The following is a 17,938-nucleotide window of genomic DNA, read 5'->3' as shown; positions in this document are numbered from 1 at the left end:
ATTTAAATTATTTTTAATGTTGTGTAATAGCCATGTTATAGCTATAGGCTGAGGAGGCTGTATCCAGGGCTATTAATGGAACGTGTAGAGAAAGGAAAAAAGGTGCAAAAGCAAAGGGGATAAATAAACTAAAACTTTGACAGGATTTTGACACTTCTTAGATTTCTCTACTCCATAGTTTCCAGATCTTTGCATAAACCAGAAGTGATTTTGACCTTCAGTTTATCTGAAATGCTTTTGGATAGCTTCCGAGACTCTGTCTCAGCCTGGTGTTTCCTCTAACTTCCATGACCTGGTAGGTTGGCTATCACATTTGGTATCTTGTTTGCATAGCTTGGCTCCCACATGATAAAAGGACTGAACTTATTTGTTCTTTAGTACGGTAGTCTGACAGCCACTCAAAGGGCTGCACCTTTTTGCACATCTCAAAGCACCCTGTGGTTTATTGTTTTGACCAAGGACGCATCAACACGTGAAGGGGAGGGGTAGAAACCGCAGCCTGCTGTAGCGAAGACAGCAGTACGACAGATACAGTCTGAACCTGCATATGGTGAAGATTCAGGTTAAACGATTTTGTAAGTGCAACTCACTCCATGAGATGCACAGAGACATGGCTAATGGCAGCTAGCCTGGTAGAAATCCACGGCTTCATCACCCTGTTTTCCACCTGAACTGCTGCTCCAACTGGAGAACTCCCCACTGGGGCATGGCATCAGTTGCAGCTCAAGATTTTGACCAAATGAAGCCAAGCAACTTAGACAGGAAGTAAGGGCTTTGCAGAGTGCGTGAAGCTGCTTATAAGGACATCTAGAGTCTGCTTTTCTTCTGGTAAAGCAGCTTGAAGTGTTCTAAGATGATTAGAGATGCAGTAGATCTGGAATTACAATGGCGTTTTTAGTCATCAGAGGCTCAAGCTAGAACCCGGAGTCACAGAGTAAAATAAGGTCCTAATTCTGGCTCTCACCTGTTCAATTTAGTTCAATTCAGTTTATTCATATAGCGCCAATTCACAACACATGTCATCTAAAGGCACTTTACAGTTCACCAGATCATGCAGTTAAACTGATTCAAAGTTTTCTATCTAAGGAAAACCAGATGATTGCATCGACTCATTGACTCAAATGCAATCCCTCCCACTAAGCATGCTTATAGCGACAGTGGAGAGGAAAAAGTCCCTTTCAACAGGAAGAAACCTCCAGCAGAACCAGGCTCAGTGTGAGCGGCCATCTGCAGAGGCCGACTGGGGTTCAAGGAGACAGAAGCAGAGGTATGAAAGGCAAAAAACAACGTTAAAAGGCGGTCAGTCCAGGAAACCCAGCTCCCATGTCAGAGGATGAAGAGAGCACATCCAGTTAGTCACAGAAATGCTTTGATCCAAAGCGTAGGTCTTCAACAGGGGGTCCGCGAAGGTACTACATGGGGGTTGCAAACGGTTTGGTTTATTAGACTTTTTTTTTAATATTCCCCCTGCAATTTTTTCCACTAATTGAAATGTCCTAAAATCCAAATTAACACGAATTCATCACACTGTAGGAAACAGATAAATGGAGGCAGAAGATCTCTTTCAGTCATCAATGCACACATTCAGCGACACACAGGAGCTCTTTCAAACTGGGCCCTGTTTCATTCACAACACCTGTCCCATCAACCAGGAACCAGAATCAGAAATACTTTAATAATCCCAGGGAGACATTACTTTAATTACATTACTCCATCTACAATAGAGTGATTATAGGACCAGTTTGATATGACACAATTTCATACAATTTATATAAATAGGGATTAGGGTGAAACCGAGGAAATATGGTAATGCACAGAGCGGTTTTCAATTCAAAGGCCGGAGCGAGGATTTCACTCCGCTCCAGTTCGCTCCAATGTGCTCACGTCATTTAAAAATGTTGGATAAAATATGTAATATAACATTTATTTGATTTAAGTGTGATTCTTTACGACTTATTTTTTAATTGAAAAACAGTTGCAACAGTTTTTAATCCTTAAAAAATATGTATTGCACAAGCTGCAGCCACTGACCCTGGCGCATAATAGCGCATTATACGATATTATCTCATTTGCAGTGGGATGCGGAGTAACCTTTTTTAATGTAGTCTAGTAAAATAAATGAATAATTAAATAGGAAACGCGCGGCAACATGAATGGAACGAGGCGTTACGTTCACAGCTTGGTTGCGATAATTTAACAGCCAGTTCAATAAGACAATACACATATATCGGTGACATCATTAAATCAAATGCTGTAGGTTCCCGGGCCCTGGCATCATTGCAGGAAGGAAATATGTAAGAAAATGCCTTCCTCTGAAAATCTGAGTGAGTGTGGAGTGATTTTGCCGCCGCAGCAGGAAAATTAAGGTGAGTGTGGAGCGGATTTTGAGTGGCGCGTCCTGGAGCAATTTTGAGCGGCAGAACGAATGAGCGAGGAGCGGGAATTGCACGGCGCTCCGCTCCATTCAAATGCTCTGATTGACAACATATAAGACACATGAATAGCTTCTTCATTCAATTTCTATCCATTTAATTTATTAATAAAGGTTTATTTTAGGGGTCTCCCTGTCATTTCAATATCGGACATCAGTCCAATCTTAGCCAAAAATACTAATATTGGATTATATCGGCCGGCATGTATAATCCCCAGTATTGTCATGCTATTAGAAACTCTCTGCTTCTGGTTAACGTTCCTGCAACCCACTGGGTAATATTACACCGGCCAGTTGTTCTCATATCTATTGTTTTTGACTATTGTTCTCTGTTTTAGTAATATCATTTCTTCTGCTGGAGGTATCTTCCTTTTAAAAGGGAGTTTTTCCTCTCAACTGTCGCTACAAGCATGCTTAGTCTGAGGAATTGCCTTCGAGTCAACAAATTGATGCAATCAACTGGTTTTCCTTAGATAGAAAACTTTGAATTAATTTGACTGCATGATCTGGTTGAACTGCAAAGTGCCTTGAGATGACATGTGTTGGGAATTGGAGCTATATAAACAAAATGAATTGAAAAACTGAATTGAATCAAATCAACCCTTCTGTAACAATACACATTACAAAATAAGTAATAAAACCATGTAACCATGTAACTGTGTCGGTCAGTGCTCAAAGCTCTGATATCAGTTTCGTATCGGAATTGAAATAGCTGTATCAGGACACCCCTAGTTTCTTTATGGTTTAATTTGAGACTTTTGTAACATTTTTTATCACTGTGTTATTTTTATTATGTAAATGGAGAAAGAAAAAGTAATGAGCCTAAAAATACCCCCCAAAAACGAATCAGCAGTAGCCTAGTGAACTAGCCCCACCTGCCAGCTGCCAAAAACATTTTTGCCTGCGAGTTGGTCTAGCCTCGATCAATGCCCCAGGCCCTAGAACTGGCGGGCCAATCACACCCATAGATGTGTATTACATTTCTAGATGCGAAGCAGGCGGGGTTTGGAGGGCGGGACGACAAAGCTGCGCGACGCTGGAGAAAGCACAACAAGGAAGATGGCAGCAACTATTGAACAGTAGCATGCACTGCGGCAGCTTTCAATGGAGCGCTCCATTGAAAGTTAAAAGTTCTCTTTCTGTTGCTGCTGTTCAATAAAAGTACATTTGAAGATCATTTGTCTTCAATTAGTCAAAATATGGTCCATTTACCGATTTAATGCGGATTTAAAAAAACAATATCCGAAGTTGAGAGGATCGTGGCAACCAGCGGACCTCCGAGGCTAACAGTAGCCAGGGCTAACTGCAGTCGTCTGCATCGGCCCTCTCTCAGCATAGTGGTGTTTGAAGGACCGCTGGTTCTGATGGCGATTTTTGACTCGGCTTTGGAATCAGTTTTGGAAGGATTAGACTTGGGGTTTTCTTTGAAACGTGAGCAGGAAGAGGCTTTACGCTCATTCATTTTCAAGGACGTATTCGCCGTTGTTTGTTTACACTCCCCCACCAGCTTCCTGTCGCGCTTCCTACGTCACTGCCATTTGCGCTTATTGGTCAGAGCGTTGGCCAATAGGCACAGACAGGGTTTGAAAAACCACGGGTTGTTTTCATCAATCTTCCGATGTCTCATTCATCTGGGGCCACACTAAATTACACCTTTAATCTCACATTTAGTCTGGTTTACACGTCTAGATCAGCAGTATATATCAGTGATCAGTTAGACTGATGTCAAAATATATTGATATATATTGATATTATATTGATCCAATTAGCTAATGATGAAGCCATGCCATAACCTCCAGGTGTTTGTTTTAAAATACATTTTTCTACCACTGGGAAATTTATGAAATCGTAATAAAATTACGGAAATTTGTGGTTAGAAATTTACTTCTTTTAATTCCCTTAAAAGAAGGGAAAGTGCTTTATAACCATTTTAGAAAGCCAGCTTAAGCCCAGGTTTTCATGGCTAAACCAGATGTGTTTGAAAGCAGCTGAGCAGGAGAAAATCTTTAGTGAGGTCTGGAGTCAGAGAGCGATCCTCCTTCCACAGACACCCAAGAGATTCGCAGTCTGGGCTTGTTCTGTGTAATTAGGTTTCAAAACTGGTTGTTAATTGCTGTCCTGACGATGCACGCTGAGCACTCAGGCCTTCCCCTGGCGCTTCGCACGTTTCACAAACCCTCTTCAGCTCAACATCCTGTCGTAAAGTTTCCGCTATATTTGAATCGCCGTGTCACTAGAGAGCTGTATCAGAAGACTCAGCAGATTCTTACACTCAGCAGCAAGTGAAACGGTAACAGGCTGAGAAACGGCTCCCAACCCCAGCCCACCATCCTGAGAGACGTCCTTCCTTGCACCTAAACTTAGGAGACCAAGTGGAAGTCTCTGCTTTGCACAGGACTACCTCTGTGAGCGTGTCAACAGCAGTTGGAATGCAGTTGGGTGTGTTTGTTTTCCTTGAGAAAGGAAAAAAAAAAAAAAAAAAAGGACACACACAGTCAACCAAGGGAAGCCGGTAGATAAAAATCACATAATGAAGCTTTGTTTTGATAAAAACCCACCTGGTGTGGGCATTTAGAATAACCGAAAAAAGTGGAACTTTGGGGTAAAAAACCAAGTTTTTATTTCACACTTTTTATGCTGATTCCTGCAGAGGAATAAAAAGAGAGAAGCAGAGATGCTAGCTGCTCTGCTGCATCGGTTCTGCTGTTCTCTGTGCAACGCTCTCATTAAAGCCATGAAGGGGAAGATTTGCATCGTTACATGGGTTTGATGCATCAGAGGGAAGCTCATAATAGAACACAGTCAAACATGTCTTCAATGAAAGTGAAAATTAGGAAGCAAAAACTTCTGCTTAATGCACCCATTCATGTTCGCATGGATAATTTAGGCTGAATAATCTGACTGCTGCTGTTGATTTATTAAAAGCTTGTTAAGGTTCATTCACTTCAGTCTGTATTCCTTAAATTTAATATGGGGTTGTGTAACAAGCTTGGGAAGATTCTGAGTCATCCAGGTCATAGTCATTCCAAAAAAAGTTTAAAAACAATATACTGGACTTTGTTTCCAAGTTTGAAGACGTTTCTCTTCCCATCCAAGAAGCGTTTTCAATTCAAAATGTCAGGAATGGAGTTGAGTTCAAGGCTTTATACAGTAGCCCAACAAAGCCTTGTTTTGGCTTATGCTACGTTCACACCGGACGCAGCAGGAGCAGCAAAATCACGTCTGCTGCTTCATTTTTGCTGCTTGTACCAGTTAGTTCTGACGTTAATAAACTGTTTCAGAGGAGTGATCACAGCGCTCTTTATCATCAGCGCTGTGTCTCTCTCCCTGCCAGCTCCCAGATCAGCTTCTCTGATTGGTTGACGTGGCGCATCAAGCAGCGAAAGTTCAATTTTTTCATCTCGAGCAGCATCAGATGCTTAAACACGCTGCGGGACCTTTTGCTGCGCCTTGACGCGGGTCAACCATTGACTTTGCATGTAAACTCGCTGCTTCTGCTATGCCTGCTGCATCCGGTGTGAACGTAGCATTAGACAACATACAACAGATGGAAGAATGGGTCCACCCCTTTGGAATGAGGGTCGTTTGGCTTCTTTTGTTAGCCTGCAATACCTCGTACCGACTATGTCTCTATGACCCCCCTTTCAGAGACATAGACAGGTATGGGGCATTGCAACCTAACAAAAGAAGCCAAACGACCCTCCTTCCAAAGGGGTGGACCTGTTCGTCCGTATCAATTTGCATGTTTTCTAACCTCTCAAAACCCACCCGCGACCTGTTTTAAAGAGTTTAAAAATAACTCAGAAAGCATTAAAAATTCCGCTTCTAAAATGTTTACCAATATAGACATGTTAGACATCGTTGGAAAGCTTTAGATTCTCCACAATTCAACCACCTAGTTAATTTTATGGACACAGTGAGCACCAAAGCACTATAAACACAGGTATAGCAGCATGTCAAAATGTAAACATGACAAAGCAGCCACAACAAGCAAGCATGTCTTATTACTGCTGTTCAAAAAAGACCTTTTATATTCGAGAATAAAAGAAACAATTTTGTTTCAAGTTTGAACTGATGCAGCTTGGGCTGTGTTTTACTCACCCAATTTCCATGTATATTTTTAGAAACTAGAAGGTGTTAGCTTTGAAATAATGTATCACACATGTAATTTGTGCTTAAAGGTCCTAAGTTATTTGCTTTTCCATTTGGGTATGCAAAATAGGCGAGAATTTACCAAAATGATGTAAGAGGCTAAGCAAAAACCAGGCTTTGTTGGGCTACTGTATAAAGCCTCGAACTCAACGCTATTTCTGACAGATGTAACGTAACATTCAGTAATACGGGTAAATGTATGAAATTGGACTTTTATCGAAATCGCATACAAGTAACTACTCATATGAAGAGTTTTATTCAAAACAGACAAACATGAACTTTTCTACTCGAGCATTTTGAACTTTGTAATCATGCAAATTCAATTTACATGTAAACTTTTGTGACGTTGAGGGTGGAGCCAACCTAAAAAAGGTTGTGATTGGCTGCTTTTTTAAATTCCCGCCTTTTTTGAGACAGAGCTTTGTTTTCCTTCTTGCTACTAGAAGCGTTAGCATCTTTTGGTTAATTGCTGTTCAAGTTAAGGTTAAGTTATCATTAACTAACTTAGTTAAACAGTCATGAATGTGTTCTGACATCAGTCTATCCGATCCTGATATGTAATGCCGCTTTTTGTTTATTAGAGCTGATTATCAAGGCTGTGAGATTAGGGGGGAGTGGCAGCCTATTGGTTAGGGCATAGAGCTTGGATCCCTGAGGTTCTGGGTTTGAGCCCCACTCCCACAGACTGCCACTCTGGGTCCCTGAGCAAGACCCTTAACCACGGATTGCTCCCAATACGTCCCACGATGGCAGCCCACTGCTCCCCAAGGGGATGGATTAAATGCAGAGGTACATTTCTCCAGTGTGAGATCAATAAAGTTAGATTAGTATTATTTTAATATTATTATTATTACCAATGGATAAATAGAGGGAAAGGCAATACATGTGCCCTATGTAATTTCAACGTGTCGCTGCCGAACGCACTAATTTATTTATGCATGTTTCCACCGATACGATACAAAAAAATTGCTAATATTGGCTAGCCGTTGTATCTAGCTGTAACGTCACAACATGCACTGATCCTAAACTGAGCAAAGCATTGAACACGTGGTTATTATATGGGCTTTAACATTGTAGTTTAAATCTGAACTGGGAGGAAAATGAGAAAATACTTCAAATTGAATAGGATATAAAATAATTGCCCTTTACTTTTCTATAGAGGGAAAATCCATTAGAAAAGGTTCATTTCAAGTTAAGTGCCACAAACATAAAGTTCTTTAATGAATCACACCTAACCAGCTTGTGCATCTTTTCTCAGAGCCCAGAGATAACCAGTAAGCTCACCTCTGTCTTGGTGCTGTGCTTCTTTAACAAAAGTGAATTATAACCCAGGGGATTATCTGTGTCTGGACACATGTCTCCTCCAGATACTAATCAGTCCTAGTTTTCATGTAAATCAATCCTTTTGTTGGTCTGAAGTGGATGTGTACCTTTTTTTGGCAGCAGTAGGATATGGTATGCTATAGCCTACATTCCAGACTCACTGACTTTTAGGAAATGGGCTTTGTTATCTTGCCAGGATGTGTGCATTTCATTCAGGATCGCCAAATAACCGACCATGTTAAACTGAAATACAATCGAAGCATTGAAAAAAATGTGAATGGTTGTCAACATCTACAATCTGAGGCTTTGTGATCAGGAATCACAATATGCTGGTTTGGAACTCATCCTGAGAAAAACAGCAGTTTTTGTCAGACAGGTTTCTCAGCTAATTTAGTCACTTAGCTGCTAGAAAACAGAGAAAAAGTCAAAAAGCTTGTTTTCCGTCCTAATGGGCCTTTGTCCTGTAATTGTTGAACTGCCAAATGTAGAAAACCTAAAGAGCATGGTGGAAAAAAGGGGTTTCAGTACAGCTGATAACTTACTGATTTGAAGAAACGTTGAACAGGATGAGGGAAGGATCCAGCATGGAACAATAAAGACCAAGGAGATTAAATACAGAGGAGATATTATCAGAGAACAGTATCGTGCTAGTTACTGGAAAAAAGTAGTTAGTTACCAGTTAGTTCATCCATAAAGCTACTCAGTTAATTTGTTAGTTTACTTTTAAAAATAACTTTTAAGTTACTTTTTTAAACATTTTTTTTAAATATTCATTACAGTTAATGTCCTTGTAACAAAGTTATTTTTAACACAATTCATTTAGGTAAGTATGATTTGAAATAGATAAAAAATACAACTGCTCAAAAAACACACTTTAATTAGCTAATGTAACTTGGTCATCTTGGTCATACACATTTTACATGTTAGTATGCTTAAGTTACCTCCTAATTTAGTTAAATTATCCCAGTGATTCTGTATTTTTGTAAATGTTGCAAAATCCCACATGAGACACTGGATCCGTTGCTTATTGTGCCACAACTATACAATTTGGAGATGTGACGGCGTAGGTACCAGATCTGCTCGGGTCCTTCACTGCCGGTGACTTTACACCACGTGATTGGCTGAACGTTGCCACATGATGTAAAACATTGTGGTTGCCCAGACAACGATAATTTAATCACACAGTGTCCGTGTGCTGAGTCGGGAGCATCTGTAGTGTTAAGGGCAGATTAGAGCTCTCCAACTGCACACATCAAATGTTGCTTGGGTCAGGTCCCGAACCAGTTTTGCTGGAATTTCTAGGGACGCACAGCAGTTTCCCGCCAAAGCGCAAGGGGGAGCCTATTTGAGAACTCGCAAGAACTTCGACCTTCTCGATTAACCTTTCGTCATAGTTATCCATTGTAGTTGTTTTTAAAAATGGTGCGTCCCGGCAGCGAATCGAGAAGGACGACCGCACAGAGAGCCGGAAAGGCATACCAAGGACCAATCACAGCTGCTTTTTGTCTGCGCACTTCCGCTTGAGGTCTAGGCGGGTTTGCGACCGTCTGACGCGTAGTCCGGATTTTTTTGAGATGCACAGAGACAGATTTGATGGTTGCAGAGGGTATGCGTCAGAAGCATAAATTGGCCTTTAGTGGGTCTAATGACTGAAGTTTTATCGAATCGATAACAAAACTGAAAAAAATCTTTTTATGGTGGACAGAGTAACTGTTAGACCATGATATAAAGGGGAGAGCTGGGTAGCACTGTGGCTAGCTGTGCTCAGTAGCTGACAGGTTAGCCTCTTTTAGCTCAGTTAGTTAGCCATATTAAGCTACACTACTTAACTTCGTGTCAACAACAACCGTTAGTTTTCTAAAACTCTTTTGTCTAAAATCTCTATCAAAGTCATTTTTTAAGATGTTCCATTTGTCCTCCACTGCCTTCAGATCTTAATAAAAGCATAAATAATATGTGACTTTTTTTGTCACCTTGTTAAATGGCAGAGCTCAGTACTTTCCCTCAAGACTGACGATGATTGTTTTCTACTACCTGCTACTTTAGATCGCCAATGAAATGTCAAATAATAGCAAATATAGGTAATTATATGTTGAGACTCCAAAAGAGATTTGATCCTTAAGAAACCAGTGCAATACAGTTTGTCCGAGTGGAGTTGCCATATGTTGACGTCATAAGAAGGGGCATTAGCTAATGTCATATGGGACTATGTAGACACTCTGTCTGCGCTGCTGGAGATGTACTTACCTCTGCATGAAGATTGCAAGAAGCGGTTCAAGAAGACAGTAACTCAACCATGTTTCTGATTAATTTGACCAAAGTTATTTTACTACCAAAGGGCGATTGCAGAGCTCTAATTCCCAGATGGTATACTGATATATAAAAATGAGAAGAAAAGACAATGGCTTCATTGCAAAAGTAACAAATCCTAAATGTTTCATTCCAATAATGTCAACTGAGGACGATCAATGATGTCACAGCTCAACAGTGTAACCGAGTTCCAGTCAAATGATATTTGCTAATTTTTGCAAGTAGGATAAGCATTACAAAATATCAAAAATGTATTCCTCAATAATTTAAATATTTGTGGTCCCTGTAACATTGAAATGATCTTATTGTATTTGATTTAATTAGTTTTAAAGGTCGGTTTACTACTGCTGCCCTAACATTGGTTTGAATATAGTAGCCATTTTGGATTTTGAGGTCAAGATTGGTAACCTTTTTAAACCTTTTGGGTAACATTTTATTTGAATCCTGATCCAAATGGAGCTCAACATGAAGCCTAGAGGATAAACTAAGGATGAGTTCAAACTGCCGGACCTGCTGGACTGATGGTAGATGCTAAAACTAATGAGGCTATTGAAATCGCAGAGCCTCCATATGGAGTCAATTATTTAAATGTGCGTGTTCCTCCATTCCAGCCTCTCATGTCATGATGTGCTTTTATTTGCCGTGCCTGATTGGTTTCCCACGCTCTTGTGTCACAACCCAGCCAGCTGCATTGGACTGTGTGTGCAAAGACAAAACCCAGCATGAGGTAAAAGGTCTGGACTAGCAGATAAATTCTTGCAGCTTCGCCTTTATCAACAGAGGTTGTCAATAACCTGATTCCATGATTCCATCACTGAAATATCTGGGGTTTGATTTAGATTTGTTCCATCTTTGCATAGCTATGAAAAAAAATAAAAGCATGGAAAATTCATCTATTTCGAGTCTTTGTGCCCTGTCTCCATCTTCGTATTTACATTGTGACCATTGTATAAAGTTAGGATGAATTTATTTAAGAACAATATGTTTGGGACTGAGTGGGAATCTCTGATAATCTGAATTCAATAATGTGAAATATTCTACAGGTGGGCTTATCTTATTCTGAAAGGATGTTTTATTTATTAACTTCTATGTTTCAGTTTTTATATATAAATAAAAAACTCCTCATAAATATGAAACTATTTAAAGATATGCTAGTTGGATGGAGTTATAAGAACAACAATCCACGTATTTCAACAGAAAAGGGGAAGTTGAAAATTTCTCGAGAAAAACGTCTATCTAAGTTGAACCACTGAGTTCCACAGTGAAATGAACCTGATCAGGTCATGCATTTTCTGACACTGTTATCTGTTTTTGTTTAGTTTTGGTTTTGAGCCGTCTCTAAGGTTGACTCAGTTGTTCTTGCTTGTCTGCAGGGAGAATTGGGACCTTTTCGCAGCACGTTTGTGCAGGCATTTACACAGCTTAAAGTTACTCAACAGGAAGGAAGTGTGACAACAGGAAGTAGTCTAACAATACTGCCCTATGACCCCGTTTCTGCTGGTTCGTGTCAGAGTGATTGCGTTAAAGAGAGAAAGAAAGAAGTAGAGAGAGTGATACAGAGAGAGTGTATCTTTGTATCTTCCACAGATGAATGGAATGTAAATAATACAGAAAGAAAAGCCTCCTACACAATAAGATTCTTAATCTGTTGTGTCTTTTCTCAGCTATATATATATATATATATATATATATATATATATATATATATATATATATATATATATATATATATATATATTTGTGTATGTATATGTGTGTATATGTTTAGTATATTTATAGAATCCCAGTGAGACTGGGCCAGATTATAGGCTGCCATCGTGATGCAGCCTGATCAAGATGGTTACCAAGGAAACCGATGCTGATGACCTTTTGGGGTTGGGGGAGGGGAAATATAGATGGCAGAACAAATAACAGGATACTATGGAGGGGTACGGTAACTACATGTAGTGGGTAATTTCTCAAATAAACAGTAGAACATTAAAAGTAAAGTGTAGAATGTAGATTGTGTGACAATATTTTTTATATGATAACAGTTAATATGAATATTAATACATGCAGTGTGTTACAAAAGTATTCACAACCTGCTGGATTTTGCAAAACATTTTTTCATATTTAACCAAATGGTTTGAGGTTCTATGTTAATATTTATTTGTTTTGATAGATGAATAAATGAGAAGGAAAACCTTATAAACAACCCCCTTCAAGACACTGAAAGACTTATTATCTGTAAAAGCAAATATCAAGTATTGTCACATAAATCTGTTGAGGTTAAGGTCTGGACTTTGACTAGGCCATTCATTTACAGGGATATGCTGTTAGATGTTTTTAATTTTAATTGATCGTGTTTGGATTTAAACTCTTTCATTGTGGCTCAGCCTGTCTCCTTCGATTTTTGAAGCCTCTAAATGTTTTAGCTCTGTATTTAACTCTTCCCTTCATATTTTGATTGGTGTCCTTTTGATTAGATCTGACCGATATGAAATGCTTTATGTAGAAATGTCTGACCTTTAACCTTTATCCCCTGTTTAGGTCTTCACTACCTACTCTAACGAAGACTACGACCGCCGCAATGACGACGTTGACCCCATGGCTGCTTCGGCCGAGTATGAGCTTGAAAAGAGAGTTGAAAAGCTGGATTTGTTTCCTGTTGAGCTTGAAAAAGGTTTGTACGCCATCAAAGTCGCCAAGAGTCACCAAGTCAAGTCTCTTATGTAACCAAACAAATCACACACACACCCAGATAAACAGTGGAGGTTCCTTGAAAGGGCATACTCCCTTTCTCTGCTTGTAACACTTATCTTCTTATAGGATTAAAGTTAGTGTGGATTAGCCTAATTAGCAGCTTGTAATTCGGGAGGTAATAGATTTGGACCAGATGGTGTGTGTGATGTCTAGTTATCAATGTTACCATACAACAGCAGTGTATATCCACAACACTGATAGTATTTATAGGCATAATACTTCCCAAATATTTATATATATTAACATTTAGCTGCAATATAAATGTAAATTAGCTTATTTTATAAATGTATTAGCATAACAATTAGACAATACCCACATGAGTTCTTGTATTGATGTAGCATACCAGCTATTCTATTTTAAAATATTATCAAAGTACTTAGTAGTATATTAGTTGATTAGTTGTATGATATGAACAGGTACTTGCATTTAGCCAGAATATTTAGATTAGCTTTATTTGCTAACCAGCCACTCTGACTAGTGGATATCCTGAGTTACTGGCCACTTGGCATTTTTACTAGCCACGATTTTGTTGTTGGGAAATAGTGTTTTACCTGGTTAAAGCTGACTATGGTCTGCTAAAGTGTGCTTGAACTGGATTTACAACCGTTTTAAATGATGTTGTTATACATACTTGCAGTTTTTCATTGTTTTTTTTAGCCTGCTTTTCTTGGTTTCTTGACACTTTGAATGTGTCGCCACATAACCCCACCAAAGTTGTAGTGTCACATTTCAATATGTTTATTATTTCAAACGTCATTTGAGTAAGATAAATACAAAAATGTATATAGAATGTGACTTGCCAAAGTGGCTAGTCGGATTGGCTGTTTATCTTCACCCTCATTTGGCCAGTTGGCTTGTATTAATGTTAAGCCCTGCTGGCAAAGGATAATAAGAAAGCTTCAATTTTAACACGTATAAACAGATTAATTACAATAATAGTTATGATTCTGAATTAGAAACAACACTGAATAGATTAGCATATTATCTTTTTACACATTAATTACAATACTTCTATGTATTAGCATGGTATCCACATACTCATAAAATATATTATCTATAATATTTATTTGTATAATAACTACACGATTAGCTTCTAATAACTTCTATATTAACTTTAACACCAACATTAATCGAGATACCATCAATGATACCATTATGTGTTTTCATATTCAGCTACAATACTGCATGATAACAAAAATGCCTGAATTTATTAGCATCAATGCTAGCTTGTATCACCATAGTAGCTACAATGCTTTCATAAACAGCATTAACATGACATGGCTACAATGCTGACATATATAATATACGAAAAACAACACTTTCATCTATTAGAAAGGTAACTGTGTCATGCTAACATGTGTTAGCTTAGCAGCTACAGTGAAAGCATATTTGAAAGGTCAAAATGGAAAAAGTTACGGCTAAATATGACACTTTTTAAAATTTTATTTTCGACATGAAAAAATGCTTTCTTCCAAATCAAAACCAGGTCTTCAAATTATTAGTCATAACATGAAATAAAGGATGTGCTCCAATATGTGCTGAAGCCAAGAGAGGTAATGATTTATATATTAATAGTGGCTAATATACAACAGTTGAAGCTTGGCTAAAATTAGACTGTCTACACAAAGGAAAGGAAATAAAAACATTTTGGCCTTGTCAAAGTCTAGACTGCGGCAGAATAAAATGTTGCGGTGAGACCTCGAGAGCTGTGGACAAAAATGCCCACAAACCTCACTAAACTGAAGAACCATTTTAACATTACACACAAAAGATTTTCTTAACTTCTGCTTATTGTTTTTCAATTCATTCATTTCTTTCACAATGGAATAGCTTTTATTTTCAATTAGAAAAATGTTACATTGATGGGCTGTTTGTTTAAAGTTGTAATAAGCTCTAATAACTGTCCTCACGTCTAAGCCAAACAAAAAAGTGATTGTTTTTGTATTTTGTGACCCTCAGACAGCGACGGCCTTGGTATCAGTATCATCGGCATGGGAGCGGGAGCGGATATGGGTCTGGAGAAGCTGGGGATCTTTGTGAAGACGGTCACTGAGGGTGGAGCGGCTCACAGAGACGGCAGGTACCCCGTCCACCTGTCTGTACTCGTCCTGAGACTTGTTCCAACTGGATCGGGATCAACAAGCTGAACAGAAAAATGAAAACTATTCATGCAACCAAAACATTTCCCCATTTTGTCACAACATAACTTAAAGTTGTAGGGAAGTTATATTTGCATGTCAAATCATTCTGGCTTAAACGTGTATATAAATGTACTATTTATCAGACTATCTTTAGAAAATTTTTAGAAAAAAAAAAAATCCTGTCTTAAATTCTGGGTTTTATTTCGTTATCCAGGCCAGTTAGTTATACAGGTGCTGGTCATAAAATTAGAATATCATGAAAAAGTAGATTGATTTCAGTAATTCCATTTAAAAAGTGAAACTTGTATATTATATTCATACATTACATACAAACTCATATATTTCAGATGTTTATTTTGTTTAATTTTGATGATTACAAATGACAACAAATGAAAATCTCAAATTCATCATATCAGAAAATTAGAATATTGTGAAAAGGTTCAAAATTGATGGCCCCTGGTGCCACACTCTAATCAGCTAATTAACTCAAACCACCTGCAAAAGCCTTTAAATGGTCTTTCAGTCTAGTTCTATAGGCTACACAATCATGGGGAAGACTGCTGACTTGACAGTTGTCCAAAAGACGACCATCGACACCTTGCACAAGGAGGGCAAGACACAAAAGGTCATCGCTAAAGAGGCTGGCTGTTCACAGAGCTCAGTGTCCAAGCACATTAATAGAGAGGCGAAGGGAAGGAAAAGATGTGGTCGAAAAAAGTGTACAAGCAAGAGAGATAACCGCACCCTGGAGAGGATTGTGAAACAAAACCCATTCAAAAATGTGGGGGAGATTCACAAAGAGTGGACTGCAGCTGGAGTGAGTGCTTCAAGAACCACCACACACAGACGTATGAAAGACATGGGTTTCTGCTGTCGCATTCCTTGTGTCAAGCCACTCTTGAACCACAGACAGCGTCAGAAGCGTCTTGCCTGGGCTAAAGAGAAACAGGACTGGACTGCTGGTGAGTGGTCCAAAGTCATGTTCTCTGATGAAAGTAAATTTTGCATTTCCTTTGGAAATCAAGGTCCCAGAGTCTGGAGGAAAAGAAGAGAGGCACTTCATCCACGTTGCTTGAAGTCCAGTGTAAAGTTTCCAGTCAGTGATGGTTTGGGGTGCCATGTCATCTGCTGGTGTTGGTCCATTGTGTTTTCTGAGGTCCAGGGTCAACGCAGCCACATACCAGGAAGTTTTAGAGCACTTCATGCTTCCTGCAGCTGACCAACTTTTTGGAGATGCAGATTTCATTTTCCAACAGGACTTGGCACCTGCACACAGTGCCAAAGCTACCAGTACCTGGTTGAAGGACCATGGTATCCCTGTTCTTAATTGGCCAGCAAACTCTCCTGACCTTAACCCCATAGAAAATCTATGGGGTATTGTGAAGAAGAAGATGCAATACACCAGACCCAACAATTCAGAAGAGCTAAAAGCCACTATTAGAGCAACCTGGGCTATCATAACACCTGAGCAGTGCCACAGACTGATCGACTCCATGCCACGCCGCATTGCTGCAGTAATACAGGCCAAAGGAGGCCCAACTAAATACTGAGTGCTGTACATGCTCATACTTTTCATGTTCATACTTTTCAGTTGGCCAACATTTCTATAAATCCTTTGTTTTTATTGGTCTTCAGTAATATTCTAATTTTCTGATATGATGAATTTGAGATTTTCATTTGTTGTCATTTGTAATCATCAAAATTAAACAAAATAAACATCTGAAATATATGAGTTTGTATGTAATGTATGAATATAATATACAAGTTTCACTTTTTAAATGGAATTACTGAAATCAATCTACTTTTTCATGATATTCTAATTTTATGACCAGCACCTGTATGTCAGCTTGTACACCTACATTTGGCCAATCATATATCAATGGTCATTTGCCAATAGAATTTTTTCGGTCATAGGATCTTGATTCATATGTCGCAGCTGATATAAGCAAAGGTGGAAATAAGAATCATTTACTTGACCAATTTAGTGCTACTTGGTCCCAATGTAATTTCCCATTGGGAACCTACTAGCACTAAGGTGCTAACTGGTTAGCAAGATGCATCCAACAAACCGGCCACAACCAAAACTGCTTGCAAACCTTCCGTCGCAACAACCCCGCCCCGAAGAGGCGACCTAGCCGGTATGTGGGGGTCTGAGCGCCTCTCTGACAGCAAAAATATTTTAGGGCAGTATCATAATCTTTATGAACTGACTGCAAAGATTATATTTTCAGATGGACCTTCTAACTTATTAAAACTACCTTCTACCCACTGATCACAGCAACTATAGCAAAGCTGCTCTTTGCCATTGAACTCAGGAATAGCAATGCATCAGACGCATTTGGACAAACTATCTTGGATGCACTTTAGGAGCGTCAAAGATGCTCTTGAGACGCGTCTCACTTTAACCTCTCTAAATCCAACGGGTCGCCAGCGACCCGTTTTAAAGCATTTACAACTAATAACTCAGAATGCATGAAAATTCAACTGCTAAAATACTTACCAATATAGTTCAGTTAATTTCAGTTCAGTTTATTTCTATAGCGCCAATTCACAACACATGTCATCTCAAGTCACTTTACATTTCAGCAGATCATCCAGTTAAATTGATTCAAAGTTTTCTATGTAAGGAAAAGCAGTTGATTGCATCGACTCATTGTCTCGAATGCAATGCCTCACACTAAGCATGCTTGTAGCGACGGTGGAGAGGAAAAACTCCCTTTTAACAGGAAGAAACCTCCAGCAGAACCAGCCTCAGTGTGAGCGGCCATCTGCTGAGGCCGACTGAGGTTTAAGGAGACAGAAGCAGAGATACAAAAAGCAGCTGTAAAAGGCGGCCCCT

At 39.1% G+C, this 17,938-nt stretch overlaps 1 protein-coding gene across 1 annotated transcript in view; it reads left to right on the top strand.

The window, feature by feature from the left end:
- The window catches only part of LOC119772707 (neurabin-2-like), a 48,473-nt gene that overhangs the window by 16,592 nt on the left and 13,943 nt on the right, over positions 1-17,938 (top strand). The window contains exons 6-7 of the mRNA XM_038269254.1: positions 12,746-12,878; positions 14,918-15,038. Of these exons, the coding sequence (XP_038125182.1) occupies positions 12,746-12,878; positions 14,918-15,038 (254 nt within the window). The remainder of the gene's footprint in view (positions 1-12,745; positions 12,879-14,917; positions 15,039-17,938) is intronic.

The sequence above is a fragment of the Cyprinodon tularosa genome, unplaced genomic scaffold, assembly GCF_016077235.1.
Source record: "Cyprinodon tularosa strain WSP-4 unplaced genomic scaffold, ASM1607723v1 ctg726, whole genome shotgun sequence".
Taxonomy (NCBI): domain Eukaryota; kingdom Metazoa; phylum Chordata; class Actinopteri; order Cyprinodontiformes; family Cyprinodontidae; genus Cyprinodon; species Cyprinodon tularosa.
This window is presented reverse-complemented; position numbering and strand designations above follow the sequence as displayed.